Below are 16,867 nucleotides of genomic sequence, written 5' to 3' on the forward strand. Positions count from 1 at the left end.
CTATAGTTCGAATGAACGCTATCACGGTAAATTATGTAAGGTGCTCTCAAAGATGAAAAATTTTTGTGGTGTTTCGCGGTTCCAGACTTTTAGTTAACGCAAAAAAAACTAATTGAGTAAGAAATGCCATGTCAGTATGCTTGATTTTCATTCTTTTTTTTCAATAAATTGCACCGATTTCCCTCAACTTTTCATGATGTTAAACGTTTTAAAAATATATATAACAGAGAAATTCTCTGGAAACTTTGTATGACATATAAGAAGACAGCATGCCTATGTGGTCATGTTAAAATTCCGCGATATTCTGCTGTTTTCATGATACTTTTCTGGCAATCTATTACATCCGCATCTTAAGTGCAACAAAAAATATTGGGGTTTAATGCTTGCCAAGTGCTTCCAGTCCATAATATCATTACGTCAGTCACTTGACATACAGTATTAGATTCAACTGAATCGAATGCCTTGTTTCATAAAGCTGACAAGTGCTTGGGCAAGTGCGTATTTGATGGCCACATGACTACAGCACGAAAGACAAGGACACAGAGACACAGACGTAAAGCAAATGCAACAGCGTGAGGGAAAACTATTCAATGGGTTATTTTTACGGTTGAATAGTACTTTTCTATATAATTTGCTCTCATCACTTATTCCTCTAGTTAACTTTGTTTACCCGTGACTAACGAATACATGACAATATGAATCAGTACCATTATGACGTTTAGTTATGTTACAGTAGGATTAGCACTTAGACAACCGTAATTGTCGCCGCTGCCAGGAACAATACGTTTCGTTTCAAGACAGGTTCATGTGAGACACAGTGTACTTATAAAAATCAAAATGCGAGAATCCCAAGTGATTGCAATATAAATAATTGCTGAAGCAAAGATAGCCGGCTGGATTGTGCACATTTTTGAGGAGTTAATGCAGTACGCCCGTGCCGAACGAACATGCTCAGCATAGTGACTGTAGTTTTGAACAATCACGTTAAGAAATGCAATTTATTTCCGCTTAGAACAGCCTGCAATGTATCTTTTCTCATACTTCGTAATGAATACATGTGCCACACTTTCAGTAGAATGCACATGAATGGGGGCGTATTGATAAGGTTACTTATCAACTAAAACATGTTACGATCGCTTGGGTGTGTTGATAAGGGTGGAACAAGTGTAATGTCCACTAAACTATTTGAATAATCTGCACGTCATCTGCTAAGAAAAGGCCACCAAACGGATAATCTAGCTAATTTCTTGTACAGCGCATAATATATACAGCCTGTCCAAGACGACGGCATTAAATGCAACAGTAATGAAAACCGGAACACTCATTACACACGACAAGGGCTTCATACCATGCATGATTGGCACAATTCGAATCTGTGCCAGCAGCTGCCTAGTGATTAACAGCACGTAAACTGCATGACGCCGAAGCATCGAAAGGTGCTTAGAGTTTTTCAAATAGCCCGAAAATTAACTTCTGCTGCTAAACTGTTGATAAAAGAGACGAAAAAAAATCTTCCAACTATCGTCAAACGCAGTGCCTTCAGTTTGAAACGTGTAAAGGTGCTTCCCGGAGCGACTAACTTATTGTTCTCTCATTTTTTCGCCTAATTTGCGAAGCTGCAATTGACAGCTTATCGCAGGTTTCATGCTTCAAAAGCGTTTGTGGTTGCACACATTTAGATTGGGTCAATCTAGATATCTCTTCAAGCCTCGTGTTTTGCTTGCGGTAACTTCCCAAAACTATTTAGATTGGTTGCGAGGAACCTTAAAGATACTGCTACGTTTAAACTATACGCAAACCCCGCAAACATGGCCTTCCATCCGAGTAGGCTAGCAGTTATTCAACTATACGTCTCTGTTTGAAAATTCTTCATGCTAACACAATTTCGAGATAGATACGTAAGTCGTGTCACGATAATTTCACCGCACATGCGACGCAACATTCATCGCAGTCGGATCGAGAGCCACGAAATGAGATCTACCACACTGGCTGCTCAACACACAATCCGCTTAGTGGCAGCTCAGTATCAAGGTAAAACATTGTGTACTTCATACTTTACGCATATCAACTATGACGCTAAAATCAACAAGCATGAGCGATCGCTTGCCGTAAACCACTCCGTATAATAGAAGTGAGAACAAGAGCGAGTTATCAAATCATGAAAATGAGAAACCGATAGTATGCCCGAGTCGCCTGTGCTACATGCAGCCGGTTCGCCCTACGAAATGCGCTTAACTAATCATGAGCTGTTGACGCAAAACATCTTTGCTAAAGCTTACCGTTCAGTGTAGTCGACGTGTGATCCCACAAAGAAGACACCCACACACAGACACCAACGTTCAGGCAGACACCGCACATCACTAAAAGCGTTTACGTGGCTGGCGCACTCGTTCAGAATTCCAATTGACGTGGACAGATGGCGCTCATCGCGCAGGCGCAGGACCTCCGCGCGCCAGGGCACGCGCGCTCTGAGAAGTCAGTGTGCCTTTTTACTTTCTTTCTTTTACTCTTTCTCTCTGCGCGCCACGCATGCCAGAACGGGTTGCTTTCCTTTTCTATTTTTCATCCTTGTTTCATGAACGAAGTAGAAATACGCTGGCAGGCTGTATTACAAATATTGTGGGCTATCGTATGAAACTGGAACGCACACATGGATGAATCCGCTGTTTGTACACGCCGTAACAGGGCCCTTCAGGCGTTTGAATTATCGCCAGCGACGATGAGTATTACAGCGAATTTGTAGCTTATCTTATTTGTAGACGAAGAATGAGCAGCAATAACTGGAGACTGTCTCGCCTTTTGTCTATAGGTAGCCTCTAGAGGGGGAGTAGACAAAAAGGAAACACAAACCTTATCGACTTTTTTCTATAGACAGTCTATATACTGCAAATAGGCAAAAATAAATGCAAATCTTATCGACTTACGTCTATAGGTGTCTGTTGTGGGGAAGTATACACAAAAGAAACAAACTCCATGTCGACTTTTTTCAATAGACCATCTATAGACTTCGAATAGCCAAAAAGAAATTGAAATTTTATCGACTTTCATCTATTGAAAGTCCATTGACAAATAACGGAGAAAAATAAATAGAAGCTCTATCGACTTTTGTCTATGGGTAGTTTATAGAGGGAAAGTAGAGAAAAAAGAAACAAACACTTTATCGACTTTTTTCTATAGACAGTCAATAGACTGCGAATAGACAAAAAGAAATAGAAATCTTATCGACTTTCGTCTATAGAAAATATATACACAAATAATAGACAAAGAGAAATAGAGGCTCTGCCGATTTTTCTCTATGGGTAGTCTATAGAGGGCAAGTAGACGAAAAAACGAACACCTTATCGACTTTTTTCTATAGACTGTCTATAGACTGCGAATACACAAAAAGAAATTTATCGACCATCGTCTATAGGCAGTCTAAAGACCTTGTATCAACAAAAGTCTAAATCGTTAGAAAGGCAAGGTGGTCTATAAGAAGTCTATACACTTTAGATTGTCTAAAGTCATTTTGTAAGGGTAGAGACAATAACGGGTATTGAGAGAGCGTTTGCCATCTGCAGCCAGCAAGTGAACGCGAACAATTGTTGTGAATCTTCACTTTCACAGTTCTTTTCTGCCGCTCTTGTAAATTTATGAGCCGTAATAATTCGCGTTTGCAACATTGTATGCGTGACATCTCACGTAATTTACGACAGTTCTTACTTTTTCGGAGCTTCGACATTCCACCGTTAGGAGACAACGCAATCAGCGAGTTGAGTGTGTATCATGGCTCTCTATTGTGTGGCAACATGATTAAACATGGAAAATGTGCTTCTATACTAGCGGGCGAAAATTGTATTTACTTGTTCAAGTGCAAAACAAATTTATCAGTGCGTTCGAGACAAGCCGCCTAAGAAAACATCAGTACCCAGTGGGCATTCAACGTGTTAAATATTTTGTCTTTAAGAATGCCCGGGAGAACTTCATGCATGTTGCCACATGTGAGACACGCAGTTATTTATTCATTTGAGTTATAACACTCCACCTCATATTTAAGAATGAACGCAAAAGTGGTGTTGCCACTGCGACGCAAGCGATGCTCCAGCACGAATACGACTTCCCGCTACGCGCAAGCTGGCAGAGTAGGAGTCGAAATGTCACAGGCCCTGCTCACTCGCCTTGTACGCGTTTGGTCTGGCAGTGCCCCAGTGGCTGCCTGTACGCACTTTCAAGGAACGATGAGCCGTTGATTCCACTGCCACTACAGTAATATACTCCCACTCAGCAGAATATGCTTTGGCATGCATGGCATCATGGTGGCGAAGACGATAAAATAAAGAAAGCCTGCAATTGATGTACATGGTACGACGTAAAAGTAGAAAGCACGAAAGAAAGACTAAAGTAGAGGCCATAGAAGTGTTGTAATTTGTTGCCTGGTATTTTTTTTGGTAGGTAAACATTACTGTCCATAGTGTCAGGCTATAAACGCATCATTGTATCAAAGCGTCATTTTAGGCGCAGACAGTGGCAAACAACGATTGGCCGAAATTTTCAACAGGACAGACTGGTGTGCTCTTTGTTATGGCTTTATTTAAAATGTACCTCAAAAGGCACACGGACGGCGAAAGAAGCTTATGGGATACGTTCCATTCCGTCTGCATCTTTCACCGTCCATATTCTTTTGCGCTACTGTGTAAGTTGAAATTCTCACTGTTTTTAAATGCTTGAAAACATAAAATTACGTGGCGTCATGCTTGATTAACATTCTTAGAATGTTTCCTGCTTATTGTCCAGTTTTTTTTTTTTACTAACAGGGCTTTTTGGCATATGTTATGGTATTTGTGCTGATTTCACATTTTCGGATGGATGTATACAAGTACACATAGAAGGTTTGACTACTTAATATACATATACGGTTAGTTTAGTCGTATGCTAATGAATCGCCTAAGCAAGGTGGAAATTTTTGTCGAAAAGCATATGCAGTCTCTTGACACCTCAATAATATATTTCCCCGCAGGGGCATCTGCGCAAGCAGGCGTTTGGTGTGTTGCGACACCACGTACCCGAGCACACGAGGGTTGGACCCTCCTGCGTGAAGCCGTGCGCGGCTTAGCCGTGTCTGGGGAAAGGGGGATCCTGGAGGTTGAGCCGATGCTGGGTGTTTGGACCTTTAAGGCCCCCCGGTGGAGGCAACACACCTCTTCGGCCTCGGCTTCACATAGATGGCACCTCCATACTGACCCACCTGGAGGAAATCGGCAGCCGCCTTTTCCTGTCTCTCTCTTCCTACAAACGTCGTCTTTCCCTTACTTTCCACCTTTCCTGTCTCCTTCTCTCTTCGATTTACTTCCTTCTCCTTGGCGGCAAGGGTTAACCCTGTGTGGCTATCCAATCTTGGGTACACCATAATTGGTTATAGTGGCGGCGTATGGCTGGCGTCGTGCAGACTTGCATGCAAGCTCTGCCGCATCCCGTCGTTGGGCTCCGTGGTGGGCAGTCGGCACTGTTGCCGAATTTTTATACATTTTCATGGAAACTTCTTTCCCCAAACTTCTTGATCGCCCTCAGGAACGAGGGCGCACCGAAGATTTCTTACAATTTTTCGGACGACAAGTCCACAACTTTCCTCGATTCCACGTGATTCACTCAGAAAAGCCAGACAAACTAGTGCGATCCATTTCACCGTTGCTTGTTTCCAAGTGTTTGACCGAAGTTTTCGGTACAGGATATAAGGTGCCGAGAATGTCAAGTGGTGATCTCCTTTTGGAGCGCCAAAATCAGAAGCAGTATGAGAAGCTGCCCAAACTTGTGTCATTTGGGGAGACCCAAGTAACAGTAACCCCGCTCCGTATCATGAACACAAGCCGCGGTGTTGTCTCGGACGATGACTTGCTGGAGCTCACTGAGGATGAACTTTTGGAGGGCTTCATTGACCAGAATGTTATCAATGTTAAAAGAATTAAGATCAGGCATGACAGCAAGGAAATCAAGACCAAACACCTTATATTGACTTTCGGCTAAAGTATTCTGCCCGAGTCTGTAGAGGCCGGGTACATCAAGCTCCGTGTTAGGCCATATGTGCCAAATCCGCTTAGATGTTTCAAATGCCAATGCTTCGGCCACAGTTCGCAGAGCTGCCGAGGACGTCGAACCTGTGCGAAGTGCAATGCACACGAACATACTTCTGAAGCTTGCGTGAACACTCTCCATTGTGTAAACTGTGAAGGCGAGCACGCCGCATACTCGCGGTCGTGCCCGTCCCGGAAAAAAGAGAAAGACATAGTCACAATCAAAGTAAAAGAAAACATATCATTCAAAGAGGCACGCAGGTGGGTAGCATACTTGCCAAAGAAAAGCTTTGCCGAAGTGGCGCGTCAGGGGGCAGCGTCACAACGGCCTCCGGCGGCTGTCCGACCCACAGGCAGTGAGTCGGCAGCTACGCCATCTGCCCCCGCGGCGGTTGCAGCTAGCGCTGCTCCGTCAACCCTGAATGAGGGATCATCGACCCCGATGGTTGGCGCAGCCGAGGCTGCGCCTGGCTCTCCGGCCCCTTCCGGCGCTGCAACAGCCGACGCAGCCCAATCCCTCAGGGAGCCCCATCGACCTCCGGGCTGGTGGGCGCAGGGGTCTTGCCCTCCAAGGCGGGTCAGGGTGCCAGGGGACCCTCTCTAGTAAATTCTCGCTCGCAAGAGCACGTGTCCGGCGCCTCACATGAGGCAATGGACACTACACCTAACCTGAAGGTGCACCAAGCGCCTAAGGAGCGGCGAGGGCTCACTCGAACGCTTCAGAAAGAGCAAAACCCCGATTACAGGGCCTCGAAAGAGCTCTGTAATCTAAGGCATCTTTCCGTTTCCGTGCACACAGCACCAACTTAGTTTAAATATGGATACACAAATCATACAATGGAACGTCAGAGGTCTTCTTAGAAACCTTGATGATGTGCAAAAAATTATCTACCAACACAATCCAAAAGTGCTGTGTTTACAGGAAGCGCACTTAAAATCTAAACACACAAACTTTCTCCGACAGTACATAACGTTTCGCAAAGATCGCGATGATGCTTTCGCATCATCGGGTGGTGTCGCAATTGTTATCCATAAGAGCATTGCGTGTAAAATTTTACAGCTACAAACGCCTCTCGAAGCAATCGCGGTTCAAGCCGTTCTCCTAAACAAACTCATCACCATTAGCACTCTTTACATACCCCCACATTAGAAATTAACGAAACTTGAATTTCAATCCTATATAGATCAATTGCCAGAACCTTATGTTCTTCTGGGCGATTTCAATGCGCACAGCTCCCTGTGAAGTGACTCTCGTACAGACGCGCGAGGTCGTCATGTTGAACAGTTCCTTTTTTGTTCAGGTGCGTGCTTGCTGAATAAGAAGGAACCCACGTATTACTCCCTAGCCAACAGAACCTTTTATTCAATAGATCTTAGCATAGTTTCCCCATCCATACTGCCCGAACTCGAATGGGAAGTTACGAACAATCCTTACGGGAGCGACCACTTCCCTATACTGATAAGAACATCTAAAGAAAACGAATATCCTCCACAAGCTCCTAGGTGGAAGATAGACACAGCCGACTGGGAGATATTTCGAACTCTCAGTAACATCTCATGGGCCGACATATCTTCTTTAGAAATTGATGCTGCTGTGGAGTATCTTACATCATTCATAATAGATGCAGCATCAAAATGCATATCCGAAGTGAGTGGGCTGGCATGCAAACGAGGTATACCGTGGTGGAACAGCGAATGTAGGATCGCCTGTATGAATCAGAACAAGGCGTGGGGGTCGCTACGCGCTTCTCCCACTGCAGAGAATCCTATGAACATTAAAAAAATAAAGTCCCAAGGCAGGCGAACCCGCGGACAGGCCAGAAGACAAAGCTGGCACAAGTTTTTATCGAGTATTAACTCGTTTAGAGATGAGGCTAATGCCTGGAACAGAGTTAATAGGATTAGACGGCGGCAAACACATTCACTCCCCCTGGTAAACACACAGGGCGATACACTGCAAGACTAGGCAGACTCACTTGGGGAATATTTTGAGAGCATGTCAAATCCAACAAATTATACACAATCCTTTCTCAAATACAAACAAACAGAAGAACGTAAGCCATTAACAGGAAAAGATCGAGAGAATGAGCCTTACAACCGTCTTTTTAGTATTGCTGAATTGAGAGCTGCCTTGAGCACATGCAAGAGTTCCGCACCAGGATCTGATAGAATCATGGATGAAACGCTCAAAAATTTACACAATGATACGCAGGTTACACTACTCACACTTTTCAACACCATTTGGGATGCAGGGTACCTTCCGACCACATGGAAGGAAGCCATTGTGTCCCCTGTTTTGAAACAAGGCAAGGACCCTTCCTCAGTGGCAAGTTTCCGCCCAATAGCCCTCACAAGTTGCATTTGTAAGGTGTTTGAAAAAATGATTATTCGGCAACTCATTCATTTCCTTGAACTGAGCGAAATCCTTGATCCCTATAAGTGCGGCTTCCGAAAAGGGCGCTCCACAACTGACCATTTTGTACGTGTAGAAGCAAATATCCGGGACGCATTTGTGCACAAACAATTCTTCTTATCCATATTCCTCGATATCGAGAAGGTGTACGATACGACGTGGCGCTACGGAATCTTAAGGGACTTGTCGGAAATGGGCATCCATGGTAATATGCTAAACCTAATAGAAAGCTATCTGTCCAGTCGTACCTTCCGGGTAAAAGTGGGTAATGTACTTTTGCGTCTTTTTACGCAAGAAACAGGTGTACCCTAAGGAGGCGTGCTCAGCTGCACACTCTTCATCGTGAAGATGAACACGCTTCGCGCTTCATTAGCACCGGAAATCTTTTATTATGTCTACGTGGATGACATACAAATAGCTTTCAAATCCTGTAACCTCGCAGTGTGCGAGAGAAAGGTACAGCATGGCCTGAACAAAGTCTCAATGTGGGCAGACAAAAATGGATTTAAGATCAATCCTAACAAAAGCTCTTGTGTTCTTTTTACAAGAAAGAGAGGCCTGGTTCCGGATCCTTCCTTAGAACTGTGTGGACAACGAATACCTATCAGCAAAGAGCACAAATTCCTAGGTATCATACTTGACTACAGACTCACTTTCATTCCACACATTAAATATCTGAAAGAAAAAATGTCTTAAAACAATGAACCTAATGAAACTTCTATCCCAGACTACATGGCGTAGTACCCGCCGCGGTTGCTCAGTGGCTATGGTGTTAGGCTGCTGAGCACGAGGTCGCGGGATCGAATCCCGGCCACGGCGGCCGCATTTCGATGGGGGCGAAATGCGAAAACACCCGTGTACTTAGATTTAGGTGCACGTTAAAGAACCCCAGGTGGTCGAAATTTCCGGATTCCTCCACCCCACTACAAGTTTGCAGGGACGGCGTGACCACAATTAGTACATGACCGGGGTTGTTGGAGAAATATGGGAGAGGCCTTTGCCCTGCAGTGGGCGTAACCAGGCTGATGATGATGATTTTAAGGCCCCTTTACAGCCACGTCACACCAATTTCATAGTAATCATAGTTACACTGCACACCCACTACCACAGACATGGCGCTCTTTGGCCATTCCTGGCCCTTGCGTCATAAAACCCCATACATCATCATCATCATCAATATAATAGTTGCCGCTCTTTGGCGTGCGAGAGTTCTGAGTGTCATAATATTTATGCTACTGGCGAATAAGCCGTTTAATACTTCACACTGAACCACAACTGACTGCTGAGTTTTATAGGTTGATCTAATTGCGCTGTGGCTATTCTTCTCCAACTATTTATTGTATGGGAAATTCGCTTTCCTACCGTAACAAGAATGGCGGAAAGATGGAAGGAATAGCACGGCTGTAGGTGTTACAGAGTTAAAATATTTCATTACTGTTTTAGCTACATGTTGAAAAATCCTATACCATAAAGGAATCCCGTGAATATGTGAATAAATATTCATCTCTTGTACTGCAAAAAGGAAGGAGCTGAGAGCGTCAGTAGCACTTCAATAGTTCAACGCAATATAGCTTCTGTATTATAATTCTGCAGCCTAACCCCAAGTGAAGATGTAGATGAACAGACTACTAATTTGTATTTGTGGAGTGTTTTATGCTACTGTGATTTAAAATAGCTCTGCCGCACAAAACACTTTTTCTTCTGTTTCGTTGTCTGTGTACGTGAGGAAAGAGAGCACGTTGGAGGCAGGAATGGCAAGCTATCCACGGCCTCCCAAATACACTTCATGCTTCGTCGTTTGTTTATTGCCAGACTCGCTCTATATAACTGAGTGCTTATTCTTGTATATTTCTAAATACCTTCTCAATTGTTTTCAAAAAGACAATAACGACATACATGCTGGATAACCTGCGAGAGAATGAACTGCACCGGATTCCCGGCACAAAAAATAGGTTCACACAAAAACTTGTCAGGGGTTTGCCTTCGTATCCGTAAGCATTCTGCGACTTCCTCATCTCTATGCACCCCGGCGTCATTACTGATGTTATGAAGCTTGATATACAGCTTACAAATCGCTATGTTTCTGTCAACATTATTGAACTTGATCCAACCCTTATCTCCCATAATCAGTGCCTATTAACGTTATCTGCATTGTTCCCATTATTACAAGGCCTTATCACTATTTAACACGTTATCCATCCGCTTCCAACCGCTATCAACCATGATAAGAACCACAGAAACCCTTATCACTTATCATACTTATGAAGTCATCAAATGCTTATCTGTCTATGTTTCGTGGCATGAAGCGCATGAACTATCATAGATCGATTGCATTTTGGTCGATGAAGGAACGACCCAACGGAAGGAGCATCCCGCGAGCACTGAAACGTAACGGGGACGTGGCATGTTTGGTATTAAATATGCGCAAAATCGAAGTTTTCCTGATGTCTACAATGCACCAAGTCGGCTCGACATGTCGTTCCAGATATTGACACGTGTACAGTTTATCTTTCTCGGGTGACCATGTTTCACCGCTAAATAATTGTTATCACACAGCGCAGGATGCGCTTGAATGTATAGGAAGTTCCTGGAATGTTATCGATGGTTCCATCCGCTGCCCGCCACCGAACGTTGTGTAATCTGATTGCATGTACGCGCGACACGAATAGTGTAGAACTTTGTGGAAGACACGCGGGTCTCAGCAATATGTCTGGAACATTCGACGATTGATGTATAAAAGCCGACGCGCTTGACCCGCTGATGAGATTTTCGACAATCGCCGACTGTGTTCGCCGCTCTCGTTGTGCTTTAAGTGTAGCCTGTTTTGTGGGCACAGGTTCACCCAATAAAAGCTAGTTTTCTCTGTCCCAGTATTGCTACTGCATTCTTTAACGTCACTACCACGTGACATCTGGCGGAGTTGCTTTGCGTTCATGTACCGGACGCCGACACAAAGCCGTGACCCAAGCCCACATGAGAAAGATAACACTAACATCGCCAAGAACCAGCGAGGTAGCTGCAGGCTGCAAGGACAGCTCTAGGAGCACGGATGTTTGCTCGAGACGGCCAGGAAGACCGTCGCCCAGTCAACCCCAATGGCAGCCCCAGCGTTCCCCATCGTGCTGGAGCAGCCCAGGGAACCTCCGAAGTTCCGCGGTTGAACATTCGAGGACGTGGAAACCTGGCTTGAGAAATACTAGAGGGTCGCTGCTTTTAACAGCTGGAACAGCGACGACAAATTCGACATGCCGCCAGAACATGGTTCGAAAACCGAGAAGCCCCCTTAACGACATGGGACCTGTTCCGAAGCGGCTTCCGGCGGACATTCACAAGCGTCGTACGCCGAGAACGAGCCCAAGCACTACTAGAAACCGAGTGCAGCTGCCTAATGAGACCACCGCAATCTTTACAGAAGAGATGAGCCGCCTATTCCGCCATGCCAACCCGGAAATGTCCGAGGAGAAGAAAGTCCGCCTACTGATGCGTGGTGTAAAGGAGGAGCTTTTGGCCTTAATAGTACGAAGCCCACCGAAGACTGTCGACGAGTTTCTTCGTGAGGCCACTAGCATCGAGAAGACACTGGAAATGTGGAACCGGCAATTCAACCACCGCATGAACTCGACAAGCTACGCCCGAGTTCAGTGACTAGCCACCGACTACCTGCGCGAGACTATCCGTGCAGTCGTTCGGGAGGAGCTACAGAAGCTGTTCCCCTCATCACAGCCTTAAGTGGGTTCGATTGCCGACGCTGCAGTTGAGGAGCTCAAACAGGAACTCGAGGTAGCCCCTGAATGGCCGCAGCCTCAGCCGCAAGCGATGACATAGGCCACTGTAGCCCGCCGTCACGTTCCCCCTCCGTGCCCACGGCAGGGCCCAGTGACCACACAGTTCCGTAGTCCACCACCACCCCCACCGCCAGCACGGCAACTCCTCACCCCACGAGGCATTCCAAGGAAGACTGACGTTTGGCGCGCCCCCAACCACTGTCCGCTTTGCTAAAACTGCGGAGAAGCCGGGCACATCTACCGCTGATGCCCATACCTGGAGATCGGACTCCGAGGGTTCGCGGTTAACGCACCGCGAGAACAGATTGGCGAACGACCTCGCGATATTGCCGACTACCTCGCCGCCACTCAGTGGAGCCGTCGTCCACCGTCCCATTCACCGTCGCCAGGCCACTACCTGTCGCCGCAGCGCGGACCATACACCGGCCCAGCCCGGGGCCGCTCTGCGAGCCCATATTCTGAAAACTAAAAGCAGCAACCGATGGAGGAGCGGTTGCTGTTCGTCCAACTGACGAAGCTCCTCTGCCGCCGACGAATACGAGGATGAGACCATCTCGACGGCATAATAACGATACGCCGCTGTCCCAACGAAGTCAGGAAGCCAAGACTACGCCGACGGAAGACGATCTCACGACGCCACATACCAGCCACAGGGCAACGCGACGCAGCCGTGATCCGACGCCAAGACCTAACTGTAACGCGAGACAAAGAACCACCGACTTCCACGTGCTTCTCGGCGGCCACGCAGTTGCCACCTTAGTGGACACAGGGCCGATTACTCCATAATGAGTGGCCGCATCGTCGCCCAATTGAAGAAAGTCAAAACTGCATGGGAAGGCCCTTTAATTGGAAGCGCTGGAGGACACCTCATTACGCCGACTGGAATCTGCACGGCAAGAATTACTGTTTATTACCGGGCTTACCCTGCCACCTTCGTTATCCTCCAACAGTGTTCACGAGACGTCATTCTCGGCATGGACTTCCTGAACCAACACGGCGCAATAATAGACCTGAAGTCAAAATCGATAACGCTGTCGGAAGATCAAGCGATACCGCCGGAGAGCTCTCGTAGTCACCACGCCTTGAGTATGCTTGAAGATCAAGTGAGCATCCTGCCGCGCTCCAGCAACATTATTTCCGTCAGCACAAAACACCAGCTGACGTAGAAGGCGTCGTCGTGGGCGACCAACATCTATGGCGAATAAATAAAACAATGTTCTGATGTTATTGATCTAAAATTAATGACGCAAAGAAGTGTGATGAGCATTGAGGGATTTTTTACCTGTGGTTAGGAAACCACCGAAGCATCATTCTTGCAGCGAGCCACTATCAGAAGAGTTTACCTATTTTTTTGATGGTAATGACCGGAAGACTTGAGCTTGACTGGTGGTTGTGTTCACCCCGTCACCCCGTCAGTGTCGTGTCATAGGTTTGAAGAACTCAAATTTTAGCAGAAATATTCAAACAAATGCTGAGAAAAGCACGGCTCATGCACCATTGGTTTTAACGGATGCTTTTAGACAATACATGTCTCGTAATTTCTTTTAGACAACAGCCTAACCTGAATCCATGAGTTGTACTTTTCGAGACGGTGATATAATTGCATGAAAATTTAAAATCGTCCATTTGAATAATTGCGAAAGTGCTCGTAGTTTGATCTATTAACAGCCGCTTGAAACAATTTCTCTGAATGGCCATTTTTCGAGATAACATATTAAATAGGAGACGAAATGCATAGATTGGGCTTTCAGGCATTTGTGCCTAAATGCATAAAACCTTATTTGTCGTAGTGAATCAACACATAATTTTTACCTGGTGTTTGGTGTTAAATATAGCCAAACTGCTCCAATTATTTTACTGTCTTTAATTTGGATGTCTTGCAAGCTCACCGGTTAAATATTAGGTAATTGCAATAGCAGGTGTAGAGTAGGTAAATAAAAACAGGAAAAGCGATACAATGCTGATTATCCTCGATTGGGATTTCCTAATTTACTCTGCAAGCAATGTTCGTCTCTTGAAGCAATCCAGTTTATTTTAGAGTTATGGGGTTTTACGCGCCAAAACCACTTTCTGATTATGATACCCATCGTAGTGGAGGACTCCGCAAATTTTGACCACCAGGAGTTGTTTAACGTGCATCTAAATCTAAGTACAGGGGTGTATTCGCATTTCGCCCTCCACCGAAATGCGGCTGCTGTGGCCGGAATTAGATCGCGGCACCTCCTGCTCAGCAGCCAAACACCATAGCCACTGAGCAACCATGGCGTGTCCATACAGTTCCAGGAATAGTATTCTGCTATTACACATGTAATTCTTAAAATCGGCAGTATCATCTAAATAAGCACCTAGTATAAAAGTAATAAATCTGATTTAAGATTAGGCATTTAGGACTGTGAAGTGTAATAAACAACATTTCTGCAAAAAGATTTCTTTTATTTCAGGTTGAATTGGCCTTTCACAATGAGTCAGTAATGATAAGCGTCGAGGTAGAACACGTCAGTCAGGTAAGTGTAAATGTGATTGTGAAGGCGAAGGAGTCATACCGAATCAGGTACACCTAAAATTTTTAACAACATTGCATGAAAGTTCAACAACATCAGGCAGTTTAACGTGTCAGTTTGGGCAGTTTAATGTGTCAGGCAGTTTAAACGTCTTGCCCGAATATACGAGCGTTTTGTTTTTTATTTGTGGATGTGGCCAGAGATAAACGCAGGCAAGCCTGCTGCCTCGCACGTTGCTCATGTACATGAAACCTTCAGTGATCGCGGCGGTTAAAGTGCCTGTTCACAGCTTTAACGTGCTGATTACCGAGAACCAGCGTTCATGTTCTCCTGTTCAAACTTTCAAAATTGTAGTTCGTTGTATATAATCTTTAATTATAACGTTAGACTTTTCGTCTTTAACTTTTCGATACTGGTGAGACAGGCACTGGAACATAAATTATTTACGAACTAAAAGAAAAATATGAAAGAAAGGTGCTCCAGCCCGTGTCACTAAACATTACGGGTTTGGGCAATGGAACAGTCTCAATCAAATGGAACGCAGACATCAAAGAAAAACTACTTGAAGATATTCACAGTACGCACTCAGTGCGGTAAAAGAACTACGCACATTATTGGATAGATGCTTGTAATGTCGTTCAGTGCTGAACGCGCCGTATGCGGCACTCTGAGCAGTTCATTTCGTGACCATATGAATAACGCTAATTAAACAAGACTGGAGCACTTCACTACTTGCATGTAGTGTGCTGCGCTTTCTATATGTACCCCGTTCAATACTACAGCACTGCATGCCAGTTTAAACAGGTTTAACAGCAAATAAATATGCCAAAAATTCCATTTGCTTAAGCGGAAAGAACAAATTCATAGGTTGCCTAAACGTTATATATTCTCATAGACTCCCAAAAAGCAGTTTCTAGAGAAGTTTGCCACTCCGTGCGTTATCTCAGGAATGGTGCCCCACCGCAGGATTGGCGACTCGAGTAGCGGGAAGCCACGTCAGCGTCTCTGCTTGCGTGCGTCTTTCTCGGCCAAGCTCTAACAATAAAAATTATTGCAGATATGCTAGGACTAACAAATATTAACTAATTCCTAGGGTAAGTTATCCAACCAAATATCCATAAAATTGCAACAACAATTCTAATCGACCTTTTACTAATAAATACATGCACGCTACTGCATGTCAGTTATTTCCATCATTGCGGCAACGCGCGATGTCATCACCACAAGAAAGAAGCATCCTGATTTACTCTCCGCTAGCTTTACGGTAGCCTCTCTCACATCCTTGATCCTCAATATATTATGAAAGCAAGAAGCGAAATACGTTCAAGGAAATATATCGCCGTTTTCTAGTGCATTTCTGGTATGTATGATTTTTTCATATATTCCCGAGCATTGTATCTTTACCAAAATTTTAGAAGCTTTTGAAATCATAATTACTTTTTAAGATTAGAAGGTATGCATATATTATTAATCGCGATTATAGGCTCGCTCTTAGGTGTTTTGTCCTGTTCGCTTCGTGTTTATATGCTACTACTAGCCGGATTCAAATGAGTATTTGAATTCAGTGATGGCTAAGACATATGGATATCTTGGCTTCTTTAGAAAGGTTGCCTTTAAACCAATGCTGTATTAGTTTTAGGGTTCTCTGATAATTATTACCCTTTTCGACACCATTTGGTTTGAGTTCAATCATGGATGACCTGGTTCAAGTGCTGAATTATGCAGGAAAATAAACTAATCACCGTTTCATTATTAAATAACTTCACTGTACAAGAGTTTGTAAAATTCATTTAGAAAGGGCGGAGAAGTTAGGCTGAGGTTGATACCTCTACTTCGAGATAAAGGGAAGGCGAAAGAAGGAGTGTCACGAAAGATTTGAGCCTGAGAATCGGGTGTCATAGAAAGATCAGGCAGGTTTTCTGTGCTTTGTTGAGGTCTTGCATGGCGACACTCATACAGTAAAGTCAGACCTGAACATGAAAATGCTTGTATATTATACTCTGTGGTTATTATTTCCGTAATCAGTATGCTCCAATGCAATATTCGTGAATGTTTTAGAAGAATGTGAGCATGGCATGAAGGGAATAATATTACACTTAACTCTTCCAGCTGAGCCATATT

The 16,867-nt window shown here is 44.6% G+C and overlaps 1 protein-coding gene and 1 long non-coding RNA gene across 2 annotated transcripts in view; both read left to right on the forward strand.

Annotated features, from left to right (window-relative positions):
• The window catches only part of LOC135911875 (uncharacterized), a 351,642-nt gene that overhangs the window by 138,294 nt on the left and 196,481 nt on the right, over nucleotides 1-16,867 (forward strand). The gene's annotated exons all lie outside the window — the stretch shown is intronic.
• LOC135911843 (uncharacterized) overlaps nucleotides 1-16,867 on the forward strand; it is a 72,252-nt gene that overhangs the window by 19,106 nt on the left and 36,279 nt on the right. The window contains exon 3 of the mRNA XM_065444181.1: nucleotides 14,687-14,749. Within this exon, the coding sequence (XP_065300253.1) occupies nucleotides 14,687-14,749 (63 nt within the window). The remainder of the gene's footprint in view (nucleotides 1-14,686; nucleotides 14,750-16,867) is intronic.

Source organism: Dermacentor albipictus, chromosome 10, assembly GCF_038994185.2.
Source record: "Dermacentor albipictus isolate Rhodes 1998 colony chromosome 10, USDA_Dalb.pri_finalv2, whole genome shotgun sequence".
Classification (NCBI taxonomy): domain Eukaryota; kingdom Metazoa; phylum Arthropoda; class Arachnida; order Ixodida; family Ixodidae; genus Dermacentor; species Dermacentor albipictus.